General features: G+C 40.0%; 1 protein-coding gene across 6 annotated transcripts in view; it reads right to left on the reverse strand.

Moving 5' to 3' along the window:
- Positions 1-15,976, reverse strand: part of Ppp1r12b (protein phosphatase 1 regulatory subunit 12B) — a 210,617-nt gene that overhangs the window by 22,253 nt on the left and 172,388 nt on the right. For all 6 annotated transcript variants that reach the window (XM_005348387.3, XM_005348386.3, XM_026779678.1 and 3 more), the window contains 2 exons: positions 4,298-4,314; positions 732-876 (listed from right to left, as the gene is read on the reverse strand). In XM_005348387.3, the coding sequence (XP_005348444.1) occupies positions 732-876; positions 4,298-4,314 (162 nt within the window). The remainder of the gene's footprint in view (positions 1-731; positions 877-4,297; positions 4,315-15,976) is intronic.

The following is a 15,976-nucleotide window of genomic DNA, read 5'->3' on the forward strand; positions in this document are numbered from 1 at the left end:
ATTCTGCTTAACAAAAACATCAACAAAGAAAAATTTCCTTATTCAAATGTTATCTCAAACACCTGAGAGGGATTGTTTTCAAAGTCCAAAGAGCAAGAACCAAGAGAAATGGGATCTAAATGACTTAACTCCTCTCCAGGACCGGAGACATGGATGAGAATGAATTTCCAAAAACTCACACCAAAAAGTATTTGGTTGATATTCAAAAAACCTTATTAAAAGCACCTGTTTCTTAAAAATAAGCCTAACCAAATAGTTCTCATAGGCTCAGATATATAGCATTACACTTTTTTGTGTTCTTCAAAAAATTCTTACTTTCCCCTATACTTCTTTTTTTTTTTAATTTTTATTTCATTTGCATTGGTTTGTCTGCAGGTATGTCTGTATGAGGGTGTTGGGTCCCCTGGAACTGGAGTTACAGACAGTTGTAAGCTGCCATGTGGTTGCTGGGAATTGAACTTGGGTCCTTTGGAAAAGTAGTTGGCGCTCTCGGCCCCTGAGCCATCTCTCCAGCCCCCCCCATACTTCTAAATATTTGATTCTAGGCATACACTTACTGCAATAAAAATAATATGCAAATAGCCCTTAGTGGGTAGAAAGGTGAAACAAAGAATTAATTACCTTTTGTATTCTTTATTTAGAATTTTGGTCATTTTTTTCTGTATTGGGAGAAAGGCTAAGAGGTTTATACATCATAAACCAAACCCAGGAAACCTGGAAAGAGATCCTACTTTTTTATAATCCCTGTTGGTGTCCTCTTCTACCCGGCTGGTCAGGCTGGCTAGGCGGGCCTCCCGGGCCTCCCGACGGGCTCTTGCTGAGGCACGGTCACTGTAAGAATCACTGCTGGTTGGATTACTGCCTCCTGACTCCAACCTATAAGATAAACGTTGAAGATAAAAGTTGGTCTTGAGAATAAAGTGTGTGTTTGTTTATAAAGCCTAAGGCTAGTCTGTGTCTTTTCTGGGAGGTGTTTGAGAGCTCTGGTCAGAAACTTGCCTTCCTTAAATCTCTTAGCCAGAGGGCCAGGTCTCATGGTCACACACTGTACAGGTGAGTGTGCACAGGAACAAACAGGCAGCTTGGGGAGTGAGGCCATCATTTGCCAAGAGTGGCGCTCACTTGAAAAATTGGTGGCTTGGACCCATGTGCTGTTTTAAATCTTAGAGCTTCCAAATTAATTTGGAATTGAATAGATTCCCTAAAGAGTGTGCCTTTAAAAGTCAAAGTTTCTTGGGTCTGAAGGGCTCTCAGAAAATGATTCTAATGAACTGTCAGTGAATTAGAAACACATGGGCTCGGAGAGTGAGCCAGCGGGTAGAGAGGAGGAATGGCAACCGGAGTCAAACAGCCTCAAGCAGCCCATTTCCCCCTCTATTCCATGTCAAGACTTGACCCTGTAGCTAGGTTTTCTACATCTTCTGGCAAGTGAGCTTCTAAAGCAGCTGGTGGTTTTGTTTCCAGCACTGCTCAGCGTGTCAGGGAGAAGTCTGTCGCTAATTACCAGTTTGGTGTCCTAGTGTCGTTCTAACCCTTCACCCCAGCTTCTCTTCCTGAGCTCTGCTCTTTGTTCACTAAGTGTAGCACATATCAAAGTCTGTATACACACCATCCTCCCAGAGCCCTGAACCCTGGACTGCTTTGGTTTGCACAGTCACAGCTGTGAGACCTTGTCTGGTTGCTGCAGAAGCTGCGGGCAAAGCTGGAGGAGCTGAAGTGGGGCAGAAGACAGTAACAGCAAGGGCAGTGCAGCAGAGGGGTGGCTGCAAAGGAAGCTGGGCCACTCTAGTGCCCTCTTAGAGATGCTAGGACTTGTCTTGTTCTTACCCTCCCACTCGCTGTTCATGGAAATCTTGGTATTAATAATTCTTCTGACTACAAAAGCAATACGTTAAGAAATTTCAAAGTAACTACCCCATAATCTTGCCCAAGAAATAACTGTGATTAACAGTAGATTTCATATACTTCTGGAATGTCAAATGTTTAAAAAAAAAAACATATTCCCATAAAGCTAGCTAAGATCTACACATACATTGTCTAGCTCCTACTACTTATATCTATGATTCTCTGGGAATCTTAACATGCGAGTAAAAATAAACTTCTTCCTTTAAAAAATGACTATATAGTTCATTTCATGGTTATCTGGTAATTTAACCAAATTTCAGTGATAGACACATTGCTTCAAGATTTTTAGCTTCTAATATATCTATTAACAATGCTAAAATGTGCAGTCTTCTAAGTCTTGGCACAGTTGGCTAATTACCTTCTTTGGTGGTGGGTGTTTTCTGTTTGAGACAGGGCCTCCTACAGCACTGAATGACCTCAAACTTGCTATAGGAAAAATGGTATTCTTATGGTCCTATTTTAGTCTTTTAAATCATGAGGGAGGGGTGTGATTATTCAGTGCTCTTGTTTCTGGATGGCTAGTCACACTCTGTTTATTAAGGTAAACAGCTTTCTCCTTTCTCTTGTCATGCCCTGAGATAATGCTCTTACACATTCGGGCTTTTTTACAAATGTCTAATACACCTTACAATTTTTTCCTCTCTTTACAGTAACTTTTTTTAATTTTAAAAGCATCAATAGTCTCTTATTTTTATTTAGATTTTTTTGAGACAGGGCCTCAGATTGCCCAGGTTGGTCTAGAATTTCCTACGTACTCCAGGCTGGCCTTGAACTCCTAACCCCCCTGGCTTCAGCCTTCCAAGTGCTGGGATTAGAAGTGTGAGTCACTATGCCTAGCTAATTACAGCTATTTTTTAATAGCAATGATATGAAATTATAATAATGAAACTTGACACTTTATAATTTTTTGGGGGTACTATTTGGGAAGGTGTTTCCTATATATAGATAATAAAACATTGTTTTGTACTACTTTTGTAGAAAGGGCTTTCCTTTTTAAAAATATAACTATATGAAATATATTTCTATTGGTTTTTTAGTATGGATTGAAGGAAGGGTGTATTTTCTCAAAACAAACAAATCAAAATAGTCCATTTTCTCAATCAATAAGTCTGTATCCACCCATGAGATGAAAATTCACATTATACACATGACTTGACGATGTTATAAACTGTTCTGGCAACCTCTTTTCTTATTCTTTTTTACACATTTATACATTTACTTATTTATATGTATAATGTGTGTGTGAGTGTGGTGGTCAGAAGACAGCTATGAGGAGTTGGTCCTTTCCTTCTACCATGTGGGTTCCAAGATCCCAATCAGTTGTCAGGTGTGGTGGCAAACACCTCTACTAGTTGAGTTAGCTCACCAGCGCCTTTGACTTTATTCTTAAACTAGTACTTCAGTATTTTAATCATGAAAAGTTTATGCTATATCCTGAAGTCTATAGAGAAAGTGTCCTTCAATATATGTGGCCATTATAACATAACCGAGTTCTTTAAAGAGGAGTTATAGCAAAAAACCCTGCTCTTTGATTTAGCAAAGCTAAGAATTTTATGCTACTTTACAAGTAAATTATTTATTCTTGGTTGGTACTTGGTGAGGGGGCAGATGGAGGAATAATACATATAAATCTTAGCATAAGTTAACAAGGTAGCGATAGCTCAATTACCAAACAGATTATAAGATCAATTTGCCCTGTGCCACCCCAGAACTACATCTGCTCTCTATCCCTCCTCCTAATTTCTCCATCACAGAAATAGTGGAGAAGAGATTCAAACACAGTTCCAAAGTTGCTATTATTTTAATTTTCTTCTATAGGAAGATGAGTTTTATACCTTAGGGATTATGGGAAAAACTATGGAGGATCTTATTTATTTTAGTAATTGCAAAACAGGCTCATGTGATGAGCTTATGAGATATACAATTGGGTTCACTATAAAGTGAGAATATCATCTCAATTTCAACTCGGGGATCTACTTGGTAATAACTCTGTCTTCTGAACTATCAGATTGGGTTAACTGCCCCTTCCCTGCACCCACAATACCTGCCTGCATGTCTAAAGGGCACTTTCTGTACTCCTCTGAACAGAGCTGTTGCTCCAATAGATCGTAAACTAACTACAGGTAAGGACAAGGCCTGGGACTGATGCTTCAGGACAGTTCATCAGTTGGAAGTAAACAAGGTGAACTGGAAAGAAGAGAGGCTGGTGGCAGGAAGGTGAGCTGAAAGCTGTTGAATAACACTGGGCAGGAGGTAAGTCTGAATTATTGTGGTGACTGAAGAAATGAAGAGGAAGGATATGAAGAACACTACTAAACTATATGACACTAAATTTAACCAGACATGCATTCACTCACAAGAATTAAGCATGCATATAAAACAGAATTCTTACCTAGAAAGTCTTTCATGCTAGAGAAAGGAGACAAAAACAACAAAAAATAGCATTAGCAAGAGATTAATTTATATTTCCATTCATAAATGTACTGTTCAAACCAGATGTCTCAACCTCACCATGGAAATAGGAGTTGCTAAATCAATGAAGGGAAGCAGCTGGACTGTCTGCACAAAGGCCACTCAGCGCTAACCCACATGTCTTTGCATGCTATGGCTCTCCAGATCCCAGGCTCTGGAGAAAGCATCCTTTTAAACTGGCAGACCCCAAACACAAAGTGATCAAATGCTCCCCTCTCCACCAACTAGACCACCAAGCTTGTGCTGCAGGAGTGACTGTCATTGGCTTTCACGTGACACTGAGCCATGTGAGGTGTGATATTGATCCTATTAATTTCCTTCAGTTCCTAACCATCTAAGCCTTCCCCAAGTAAACACTGCAGTTTATAAACACAGAAACTCAGGCAGTTCTTGCCTTCCTCCCAGATCTACAGTAAAGGTGAAAGAATGAAGGAGCTGTGGGGAGGAGGAAAGTCCCATCCTAGTCCCTAGATGCTGGTAAGAACTTTAAAAAAAAGTATTTTGAGATCTCAAAAGAAAAGAATTCATAGATGTAAACTATAAACTTAATCCTTGTTTAAAAAAAACAACAGTGCACTCGGGAGGCAGAGACAGGCGGATCTCTGTGAGTTCGAGACCAGCCTGGTCTATAGAGCTAGTTCCAGGCTCCAAAGCCACAGAGAAACCCTGTCTCGAAAAACAAAACAAAACAAAACAAAAAAAAAAAAACAAACAACAGTGGCTATGTCTGTATCTTCCATTTTTAAAAAAACTTATAAATGACCTTTGCCTTTCTATCCTTTCATAAAAAGAGAACTCAAGCGAACAAGCTTGATCTACTTCATTTTATTTACTTCCTCTTTTGAGATGTTCAAACCCAAAGGTCAGGCAACAAAAGAATGAAGAGAAACTGTACAATGCTCTACAATATGAAGAAGGAATCCTTAGCCTGGGAGCAACACTCCACTGCACTGCTTTGTTAAATCCCTGGAAGTCACTATCTGGTCAGCCCACTCTCGCAGATCCCAACCCTGACGCTGTCCTGGGAAGTGAGCCTCACAGCACCTCTCAAAGGGGCTTTCTATGGAATTCCTCTTCAAGGCCAGAGTTGTACTTGGAAAAGTCACAAGCACTTGTCAAAGGCACACATCCTAATTCCTGTGGGTTCTTTTTCGGGGGCTTCTGTGGGTCTTTAACAAGTCCTCAAGCAATTCTATGGTGTAGCTCTAATTAAGTACTGTTAAATTATTTTATTTTTTATTTATTTGCTGTGTGTGCATGCAGGTGGGCATGTGTGCTACAGCACGGTGTGGAGATCAGAGGTGAACATTTAGGTGACAGAGTTTTCTCCTTCTATGTGGGTCCTGGGAACTGAACACAGATCATCAGGCTTGATAACAAGTATCTTTACCCAGGTAATGATCTTGTCCTAACAAACATTTCAGCATGGAGACAGGTCCCTTTTGAAGTTAGACAAAAGCATTTAGAAAAGTTTATGGTATATATGTCACATTCTCATATACTTAGTTTTTTTGAGAGTTCTAAAATTCAGAAATCTAGAATTATGACAGTTTTCCCTTTCTTAAATTTGTATATTTGTTTTTGTTGTTCTGTTTTCTTTTTGATAGGATATGGCCTCAAACTCAGAGATCCGCCTGCCTCTGTCTTCAGAGTGCTGGGATTAAAGGTGTGAGTGATAGCCAGCTATAATATATTTGCCACCAAGTGTGACTACCTGACCTCAACTGCACATTGTAAGATGGTGAGACCCAACCTCCAAAAGTTGTCCTTTGTCTTCTACATGAATGTTGTGGCATGTGGATATACACATACACAATAAATAATTTTTTAAAAAAATGTTATCACCTTTCTACGTAGTAGTGTGTTAAGAGCTGAGCTTATTACTCTCTATAACAGTGTACTAAGAGCTGGGTACTAGTGGTTCTGTACTCACAGCCATTCAGGAGGTTGAGGCACCTGACCAGAGAGGCTATGTGGGCTACAGAGTGGGCTCAAGGCCACCTTTGTGAAATCTTGTCTCAAAATAAAAATCAAAAAGAAGTCAGGATGTACAGCTCAGTGGAGCACCTGCTTAACATGTTAGAGACCCTAGCTTCCCAGAATGGGTGGGGGTGAGAGGAAAGAATTAAACTGGGAAGTTAGGGTGTGGGCTATGCCTATTCACTAGCTGTGTGGTAGGATTAGTCTTACAGCACATAGGTGAGTTCAACTCTATTGCCCAGGAAAATGCTAACTGTGACTTATCAAATACTTGTGAATAACTGAGACTGAACGTCATGCTGGCAAATGTGAAGAGACTATTTTGTACTTAGAGCCTATGACATGCAGAGCCTTGTGGGAGAGGCCCAGAGGAAGAGGGCTAGCTGTTTGCATGACTGCGCACATACTTCATGAGCACACATGTGAATGTGTGCTGCACAGGCTCCAGTTAGGACGCTTGCAGAAAGCTGAGTTCTGAGAAGATGATGGTAGAGAACTACACACACACACACACACACACACACACACACACACACACACACACACACACACACGCACACACACAGAGTTTCAACAATGGCAATGTATTACTATGGTGAGTGCTTTCAAGTCTTAGCTTAAAAGTCCTTACCTGAAATTCACCCACTAGCTTGTTCCCGGTTAACATCTAGTGCTGACAAGTTGAACATGGAAAGTAGTAACCAGAGCCGACTGAATTGTTGTTTCTAAGCGTAATATCCTTGGCTGGCTCTGAGTTCTAATTTCTACCTGTCTAGCGATGAAGCTTAGGCAAGTAACCACCATTCATTGGTAAGAGCTCCAAGTGACAACTGGGAGGGAATAGATTCCCTTTCCCATCTCTCTGTTTTTCTGTTATAGGACACTGTGTTGACACTGATGCTTGCTAGTGCAGTGAAGTTAACTTAGTGCCTCTGACCCAGGAAATTCAACTCACATGCAAACATACACTTTAGTTTCTCTCATCCTTCTGGGCAGAATAGCCTTATAATACAGAGTCTGGAGAGCAGAGCAGCCTTCTGCAGTCTCTCCAGAGACAGACCTACATTCTTGTTTAGATAGAAAAACAAACAAACAAACAAAACGACTTGTTTATAACTGAAGACTAGCTTTAGGCTTTATTCCCCCAAGACAGGATTTCTCTGTGTAGCCCTGGTTGTCCTGAAACTAGCTTTGTAGACCAGGCTGCTCTGGAACTTGCGATTTGTTTATAACTGAAGACTAGCTTTAGGCTTTATTCCCCCAAGACAGGATTTCTCTGTGTAGCCCTGGTTGTCCTGAAACTAGCTTTGTAGACCAGGCTGCTCTGGAACTTGAGATCCACCTGCCTCTGCCTCCCAAGTGTTGGGTATGTGCCTCCACCTGGCAGCTTTGGCTTTCTTTTGCTTCATTCTATTGGAATCTAAGCATTTCTAGAGTGTGCACAGACAGGTTTTGTTAACTTTCTGTTTAGCTGACTTTATTTTTCCTAAAATTTGGTCTCTCAATTGGAAATGTTCTTCCCCCAACCTCCAGGTCCTTCTTTGTAAATATTCTGCTATGGAATAAGGTTTAATGATATCTTCAGCTCTAATTTCTGCTGTGTGAATTCTGGCACCCACCTCTACAAGACTAAAAAGTGTCTTGCCCCACTAAAAGAGGTAAATTAGAATTTTTACTATGTATCAATCTTGGCAATTACATATTATAAAGCATGTTAATCATTCCCATTGATTTGCCCCTATGATAATGACATATAATTAACCTTTTTTCCATTTAGAATGCTTTAGAATCATAATAAAATATGCCCCATCATCACACCAAGTAAAGTTTGTAGATAGTTATTAGACTACACAGTGTGGCTGTGTATACTATACAGTACCAGTAAGGATGCTGATGTAAAATACAAATACTTGAAGATGGCGAGATGACTCAATCAGAGGTTAAGAGCACTGACTGCTCTTCTAGAGAAACCTGGCTCAATTCCCAGCAAAAACATGGCAGCTCACTACTGTCTATAACTCCAGTTCCAGGGGATGTGACACCCTCACACAGACATACACGCAGGCAAAACACCAATGCACATAAAAGTAAATAAATTATAAAAGAATGTCTTTTTTTTTTAAAAAAGGAAAACCATATAGAATAGGTTAGTACTATCAAGAAATAGCCAGAGAAAGTCCACAGGATACCTGGATATGAGCAGGCAGATTCCATGGGAGCTAATTTTCCCACGAATGGGAGAGCATGTGAGAAAGGTAATGTCAGTGGTGCCCCTTGTCTTCCTACAGAGGCTTCTGATAGACGACCATCTAAGAAGCTGATGAATGACACTCCTACTTGCCTGGAACACTACAAGCTAATAATAGGCATACTAAGATTCGGTTACCAGTTCCTTCCTGGTGACCTCTGACAGAATGCACAAGGAAAGAGTGATCTAACATACAAAGCAGTGATGGTTCACTTAGACCCCAGCAATATGGGAAGAGCATCTCTGAGTTAATACTTGACTGTTCCTAGAACACCCCTTCTAGATGTTACCTGACTTGAGTGGTGTGGATTCTTGGGTTTCTGGTTGCTGCACTCAAAGGCTAGTTCTAGCAATGCCCTGGAGTAGCCAACCCAGCCAGTTATAGGAGGATATAAATCTCCTAAGTCTCAAAAGTTGGTGAAACTTGGGTGCAGCAGAGGTAAAATAATTATCTCAATACAAACAGAGTTCTGAAGGAGATGGTTTTTTTGCTTGTTAAAGAAAAGCCTAAGCAGAGTATGCTTGCAAACTGCAAGGTAAGGCCTGAAACACGCCAGGTTTAATGTTTACTGTCTAACTCCTGATAAAACAGCTAAGGTTTTTGAATAATGCTTCCTGATTTTCACTAATGAACACCTAGAAAACATTGGGTTGCTTTGCTTCTTGCTATCCTAAATAATTGGAGGGTTGATAAAAAGAAAAGCATTGGTTAGACCCAGGGAGAAAAAGCTTTGGGTATCTTGGGAAAGGGACAGAGTGCTTGACTGATACAGGAGACAAAGTCAACTTTTCCTCCTCATCCTGTTGTCATTCAAACTAAACTATTTCAACTGTCAGGTTAACATGGCTTCTCGCTGTAGAAAGTTGCCTGCCAATCCTACAGGGAGACTACTGAGAGAATCTAGAGGTAAGCAAAGTGGGAGTGTGCCTAAATGGTCCAGGGGAACAATGAACAAGGAACTGTCATCAGAGAGGCAAGCGTGGCACAGAAATGAACACCAAAAAGTCTCCCACAAAGGAGGGCAGAAAGGAAGAGAAGTTCTAGGACACAGAGTTTAGAGACCACAGCTGAATCTCTGATCCTCTGGAAACTAGGATTGAGGCTACCCACACTCTGGGATTGGCCTGGATCTCTTACTTCTATCCTCTATGTGGTTTTTCTTTTAAAAACAGAAGAGTCACCAGGCGATGGTGGCGCACGCCTTTAATCCCAGCACTCGGGAGGCAGAGGCAGGCGGATCTCTGTGAGTTCGAGACCAGCCTGGTCTACAAAAGCTAGTTCCAGGACAGGCTCCAAAGCTACAGAGAAACCCTGTCTCGAAACAAACAAACAAACAAAAAAACACACAAAAAAACAACAAAAAAACCCTCCAAAAACAGAAGAGTTACATTTAGTATACTCTAGGGTCTAGATATCTTATCTCTGTGAGTTCGAGGCCAGCCTGGCCTACAAAGTGAGTTCCAGGTCAGCCAGGACTGTTATATGAGAGAAACCCTGTCTCTAAACAAAACAAAACAAAACAAAACAAAACAAAATTACATATTTCAAAAAAGGTTATGAATCTTCTACCCAATTTTCAGGTTAACACACAAATATATTATAGCATATGTTTTAATCAGGAAGTCTTGGAAGGAATGTCTTTAAGTGTAGAGATCTACCTTTCACTCAAGACAAATAAATAATGTTCATTGAGATGGGTCTCTGGTGTGTTTGAAGTAGACAAAAATTGTTCAGTGAAGGGATTAGTTTTCACTGAAGAGGAGCAGAAGAGACTTAAAGCTTTGGGAAACTATTAAGAATCCAATGAGTTTGAACACCTTCATTAATGTAGCAGGACAGAAGGCTAACTTGGAAAAAAAAACAGTAGTACTCCTTTACACAGATGATAAACAGGCTGAAAAGAAATCAGAGAAACATCACCCTTCACAATAGCCACAAATAACATAAACTATCTTGGGGTAACTCTAACCAAAAGAATGGAAGATGCATATGACAAGAACTTTAAAACTTTGAAGAAAGAAATTGAAGAAGACACCAGAAGATGGAAAGATTTCCCATGCTCTTAGGTAGGTAGAATTAACACAGTAAAAATGGCAATCTTACCAAAAGCAACCTACTGATTCAGTGCAATGCCCATCAAAATCCTAGTAAAATTCTTCACAGATCTCAAAAGAATACTCAACTTCATATGGAAAAACAAAAATCCAGGATAGATTAAACAATCCTGTATAATAAAGGAACTTCTGGAGACATCACAATCCCTGACTTCAAACTCTACTACAGAACTACAGTACTGAAAACAGTCTGGTAATGATATAAAAACAAACAAGAGGACCAATGGAACCAAATTGAAGACCCACGTATCAATCCATACACCTATGAACACCTGATTTTTGACAAAGAAGCAAAAAGTGCCAAATGGAAAAAAGAAAGCAAATTCAACAAATGGTGCTGGCATAACTGGCTATCAACATGTAGAAGAATGAAAACAGATCCATATCTATTGCCATGCACAAAACTCAAGTCCAAATGGATCAAAGACTTCAACATAAAGGAAACCACAATGAACCTCAAAGAAGAGAAAGTGGGAAGTACAGTTGAACACATTGGCACAGGACACCAATTCCTAAATATATAACCCCAGTAGCACAGACACTGAGAGAAACAATTAATAAATGAGACCTCCTGAAACTGAAAAGCTTCTGAAAGCAAAGGACATGGTCAACAAGATAAAACGACAGCATACAGAACGGGAAAAGATCTTCACCAACCCCACATTGGACGGAGGGTTGATCTCCAAAATATACAAACAGCTCAAGAAATTGGTCATCAAAAGAACAAATAATCCAATAAAAAATGGGGTACAGACCTAAACAGAGCACTCTCAGCAGAGGAATCTAAAATGGCTGAAAGACACTTAAGGAAATGTTCAACATCTTTAGTCGTCAGAGAACAACTCTAAGATTCTATCTTAGACCTGTAAGAATGGCCAAGATAAAAAACACTAATGACAACTTATGCTGGAGAAGATGTGGGGTAAAGGGAACACTCCTCCATTGCTGGTGGGAGTGAAAACTGGCACAGCCCCTTTGGATATCAGAATTTTCTCAGAAAATTAGGAAACAACCTACCTCAAGACCTAGCAACACTACTTTTGGGTATATACCCAAGGGAGGCTCAATTGTACCACAAGGACATGTGCTCAGTTATGTTCATAGCAGCATTGTTTGTCTTAGCTAGAGCCTGGAAACAACCTAAATGTCCCTCTAACAAAGAATGGATAAGTAAAATTTACACAATGGAGTACTACACAGCAGAAAAAAATAATGACATCTTGAAATTTGCAGGCAAATGGATGGATGTAGAAAACATATTAAGTAAAGTAACCAGACTAAGAAAGACAAATATCATATTCATTCACTCATAAGTAGCTTTTAGACATAAAGAAAAAAAAAACAGCCTACAATTCACAATCCCAGAGAACCTACACAATAATGAGGACCCTAAGACAAACCATGGATCTAATGTACATGGAAAGTAGAAAAAGACAAGATTTCTGAGTAAATTGGGAGCGTGGGGATCATGGGAGAGGGTTGAAGGGGAGGAGAGAGGAAGGGATGGAAGCAGAGAAAATATATAGCTCAATAGAAACAATTGGAAAAAAAAAGAATCCAATGAGTTGAGATGAAAAAAATGACTAGCTGGATAAAATATAGTTTGAGAAGTGTCCCAAATAAAGAAGCAGGCTCCTTCCTTTCATGTCTCTGGAAATGCTCCATAACAGCCCTCTGCTCAGGCCTGCTTCTAATAAGTGAACAAAGTGAAGACTCCATTACTTCAGATGGCAATCCTAGAAGGGGACAGGAACCAGGATGGTTTTGATTTCTGAAATGAGGAGAGCCTTCAAAACACCAGAGGCTGGATAGAAAATCCTCACCAAAGCTTTTAACTTGAAAGTTATCAGGATTCAGAAAGGCACATAATTAAAACCAAACTCTTCCCACCACGTTTAAAATAAAGTCATGGCTCTGGAAAGTTGGGCCCAAGGGAAAGGAACAGACAAAGTCACATGTCTATTGCCAAGGTTGAAACTTCTTTAACTCATGTTCCTTCGGAGTCAGGGTCTGACCCCACAGCGATGGGAAAAAAAATCTATTTACATTTCCAAAGAAGGATGAAGCAGAAGGAACATTTTATATCATGTTCTGTATTCTATCTGAGCCAGGGGAAACAAGTTGAGCTATTCTGGGATGCCCCACAGAGAACCACCCTTTCATTTCAGACTTCTCAGGCTGATGGGAAACAAACCGACAGAAGTGAGCTGGCAAAGACCAAATTTCAGAGCCCCTGAAAACCTAATCATAATAATAACACACTACTGTTACAAACCATCTGATTTCATCAATATGTCGAGGAAAGACAAAAGCATCCTAGCCATGTAACATAAGGAATGCTGTTCATAACGCAAAAGGATAGGATTTTAAGGAAACTTGAAATAAGGACGGTATACTGGTTTGTAGTGATGGAGTAGATCTTCCCAAGTCTGTATCCCCAACAAAATAGTTAAGATCTTGTACAATTTGAAAAAGACAGATGGATGAAGGATGAGATTTGTGTAAAGATGTGGTAGTTCCCCTACATGTGCATAAAAAACCATTATTTCCTTATTAGTATCAAAGTTTCAATTGTGTTAGTTTTCTTTGTCATAAAACTCAGAATCTTAAAACACCCATTATCCCAGTTTTATAGGTCGCAGGCTTCTTAATTCTCTGCCTTCGAACTCATTCACCTGGAGACTCCAGAATCTTGCAGCTTAGGCTACAGGTCCTGTGTTCCTCCCTCACCCCTGCCACTAGAGTTCTCCTTCTTTCAGCTAGTGGCCACTGGGACTTGTGGGGGCTTCCACATCCCTTCTCTCTCAGCCCCTTCCCTCTTCAATCCAGCAATGGCAATCTCCATCCCATCCTTCATAATTTTTACCCTTTGTGTCATTAGGCTCACATGATTAGGTCAGGCAGGCCCACTTGGGGATAAAACTCTGCCTATCATAAGATCAACTGTGCATATGATGACAAATCTATATTTTCATAAATATAGGGTCTGGAGATTAGACTAGGATATAACTGGAAAACCATTTCCAACTTTCTCCCTTTAAAAACAAAACATGGTCCAGTTAATAACATCCTGGAAGAAACATGACCTTGGATACAAAGAGTAACCATATATATTCAGCATCCAAACAATGCTAAAAAAATACTGCCTTATGCTAGAACAAAGTGCTCATCCATGTCAGAGACTGTAGACTTCTAAGCAAAAAATTAGCAAATATTAAGTTACATATATCTTCATCATATAAACTCCTTGATTTGTCTTTACCAACTACAAAATACATATGGAAAAATAACTAAATGAGAAAGTCAAATTCACCACTTAACACTGTGTTCTATTGTAGCTATTTCTTCTTAAATTTTTATTTATTATTGTGCATGGGTGTACATGATGTGCAGGTGTGGGGACAGATGACAACTTTGTGGCATTAGTTCTTTTCTTCTGTATTATGTGGGTCCCAGGGATCAAACGCAGGTTGTCTGGCTTGCCAGTGCTTTACCCACTGAGCTTCCTCTCAGACCCTATATTATAAATATTTGGGGAACATGTCCCATGTTAGATAATGAGTCCCTATTGGTTTTTCATTTGTTTCCTTGGTGTGGAAGAATAAAGGTGAACACATCAATCCTATAAACTTTATAATACTGAAGGCAGAAAGTAATCTACTACATCCTACTACATTTTAAAATAAAAATAACTGGGGCTGGCAAGATGGCTAAGTGGGCAAAGGCCCTTGCTACCAAGCCAGATGACTGGAATATGATTCGCCAGGACCCACGCTGTGGACACAGAGAACCAATTTTTACAAGTTGTCCTCTGACCTCCACTCTCATGCCGTAGCATACGTGAGCAACACCCCCAAATAAATATAAAAAATAAAAGTAAGTTTGTTACATTATAGAAACACTCATCTTCTGGTGTATTTATTAAGCTCCCAAAATATTATTAGGATTTTTACAGCTCATAGGTTTTTAGTTCCTAAAGAATGCTTACCTTAGAAGGAATTATACGAACATGCCAATTCCTTCATAAAATATCTGAGGCAAACCATTTTTTAAAATTTAAAGGTAATTCTAAAAATCCTTAGAAACTACATATACCTCTTAAGCTCTCACATGCTCTCTGCCTAGCTATCCATATGCTATGCACCATATACAATGAGAGGCCCTGAAAGGCGTGGCTCTAGCAAGTGGTTTGCACTTCTCACACTGCCATAGACATACTCTCCCTATGGCTTGGATATACCAAGTACACAGCTACTTCAGTATATACTGCATGACTAAAATACTGGGCTTAGTAAAGCCTGACTGCTCCTCCAAAAGCAGTTTGTTAACACTTCATATGGTCATTCAGAAATTTAGGGCTGGGGCTATAGCTCAGTGACAGAGCACTTACCTAGCCCACACTGAGCTCCATCCTCAGCACAGGAAAAAAAAGCCACGAATTTACAAGTCCCCAGCTAGGCCTTAAGCCTCTAGGAGCCCCAGTCTTCAAGTGTCCTTGTGTGTCCGTGAGGCTCTTCGGTATATCACGGTCCTTCACGGCTGTAAACTTGCCACACCCAAAGCCAGAGAAGAGACCTTTTCTGTTTGTTTGATTTTTGAGACAAGGACCCACTATGTAGCCCTGGCTGGCTTCAAACTGTGGCAATCCTCTTGTCTGCCTCCTGAATGCTTGGATTACTAGAATGTAACAACCATGTCTTTGTGTGTATATGTGCACATGAGTGTGTTTTGTTTTTATGAGACATGATCTTACATACCCAAGACTGTCCTCATCATCACTATGTAGCTAAATATTCTCCTGCCTCTAGCTCCCCAGTGTTAGAATGACAAGCTTGTGACCCCATGCCTGCTGAGACAGATTTTTTTTAAAAAAATTTTAAACATAGCAAATGCCATAGTTTGCTGGAAAGCAGTCATTTAAATTTTATTTAGACCAAGATGTTAATTAAAACTTTGGAAAGGTCTTCCTGGATTTCACAGCACAGAGCAAAAGAAGAGCTGGCAAAGTGGCGCACATGGCACGGTACTTTCCCCACAAGGATGCACGTCTGTCACCCGGACCCACAAAAGATCTGAGGAAAGAACTCACTTCACAAAACTGTCCTGGACCTCTATTCATGAACAGTAACAGTAAAAATTCAAAAGTAAAGTAATTCCAAGAGCCTAAGCCTAAATCCACGTGATCAAACTTATTTCTTAGTAAAGCTCGACAGGTCAGGGGCTTCCTCTGTTTTTGACTTTTTCTTTTTTGCCCCA

Source organism: Microtus ochrogaster, chromosome 6 (genome assembly GCF_000317375.1).
Source record: "Microtus ochrogaster isolate Prairie Vole_2 chromosome 6, MicOch1.0, whole genome shotgun sequence".
NCBI classification, from domain to species: domain Eukaryota; kingdom Metazoa; phylum Chordata; class Mammalia; order Rodentia; family Cricetidae; genus Microtus; species Microtus ochrogaster.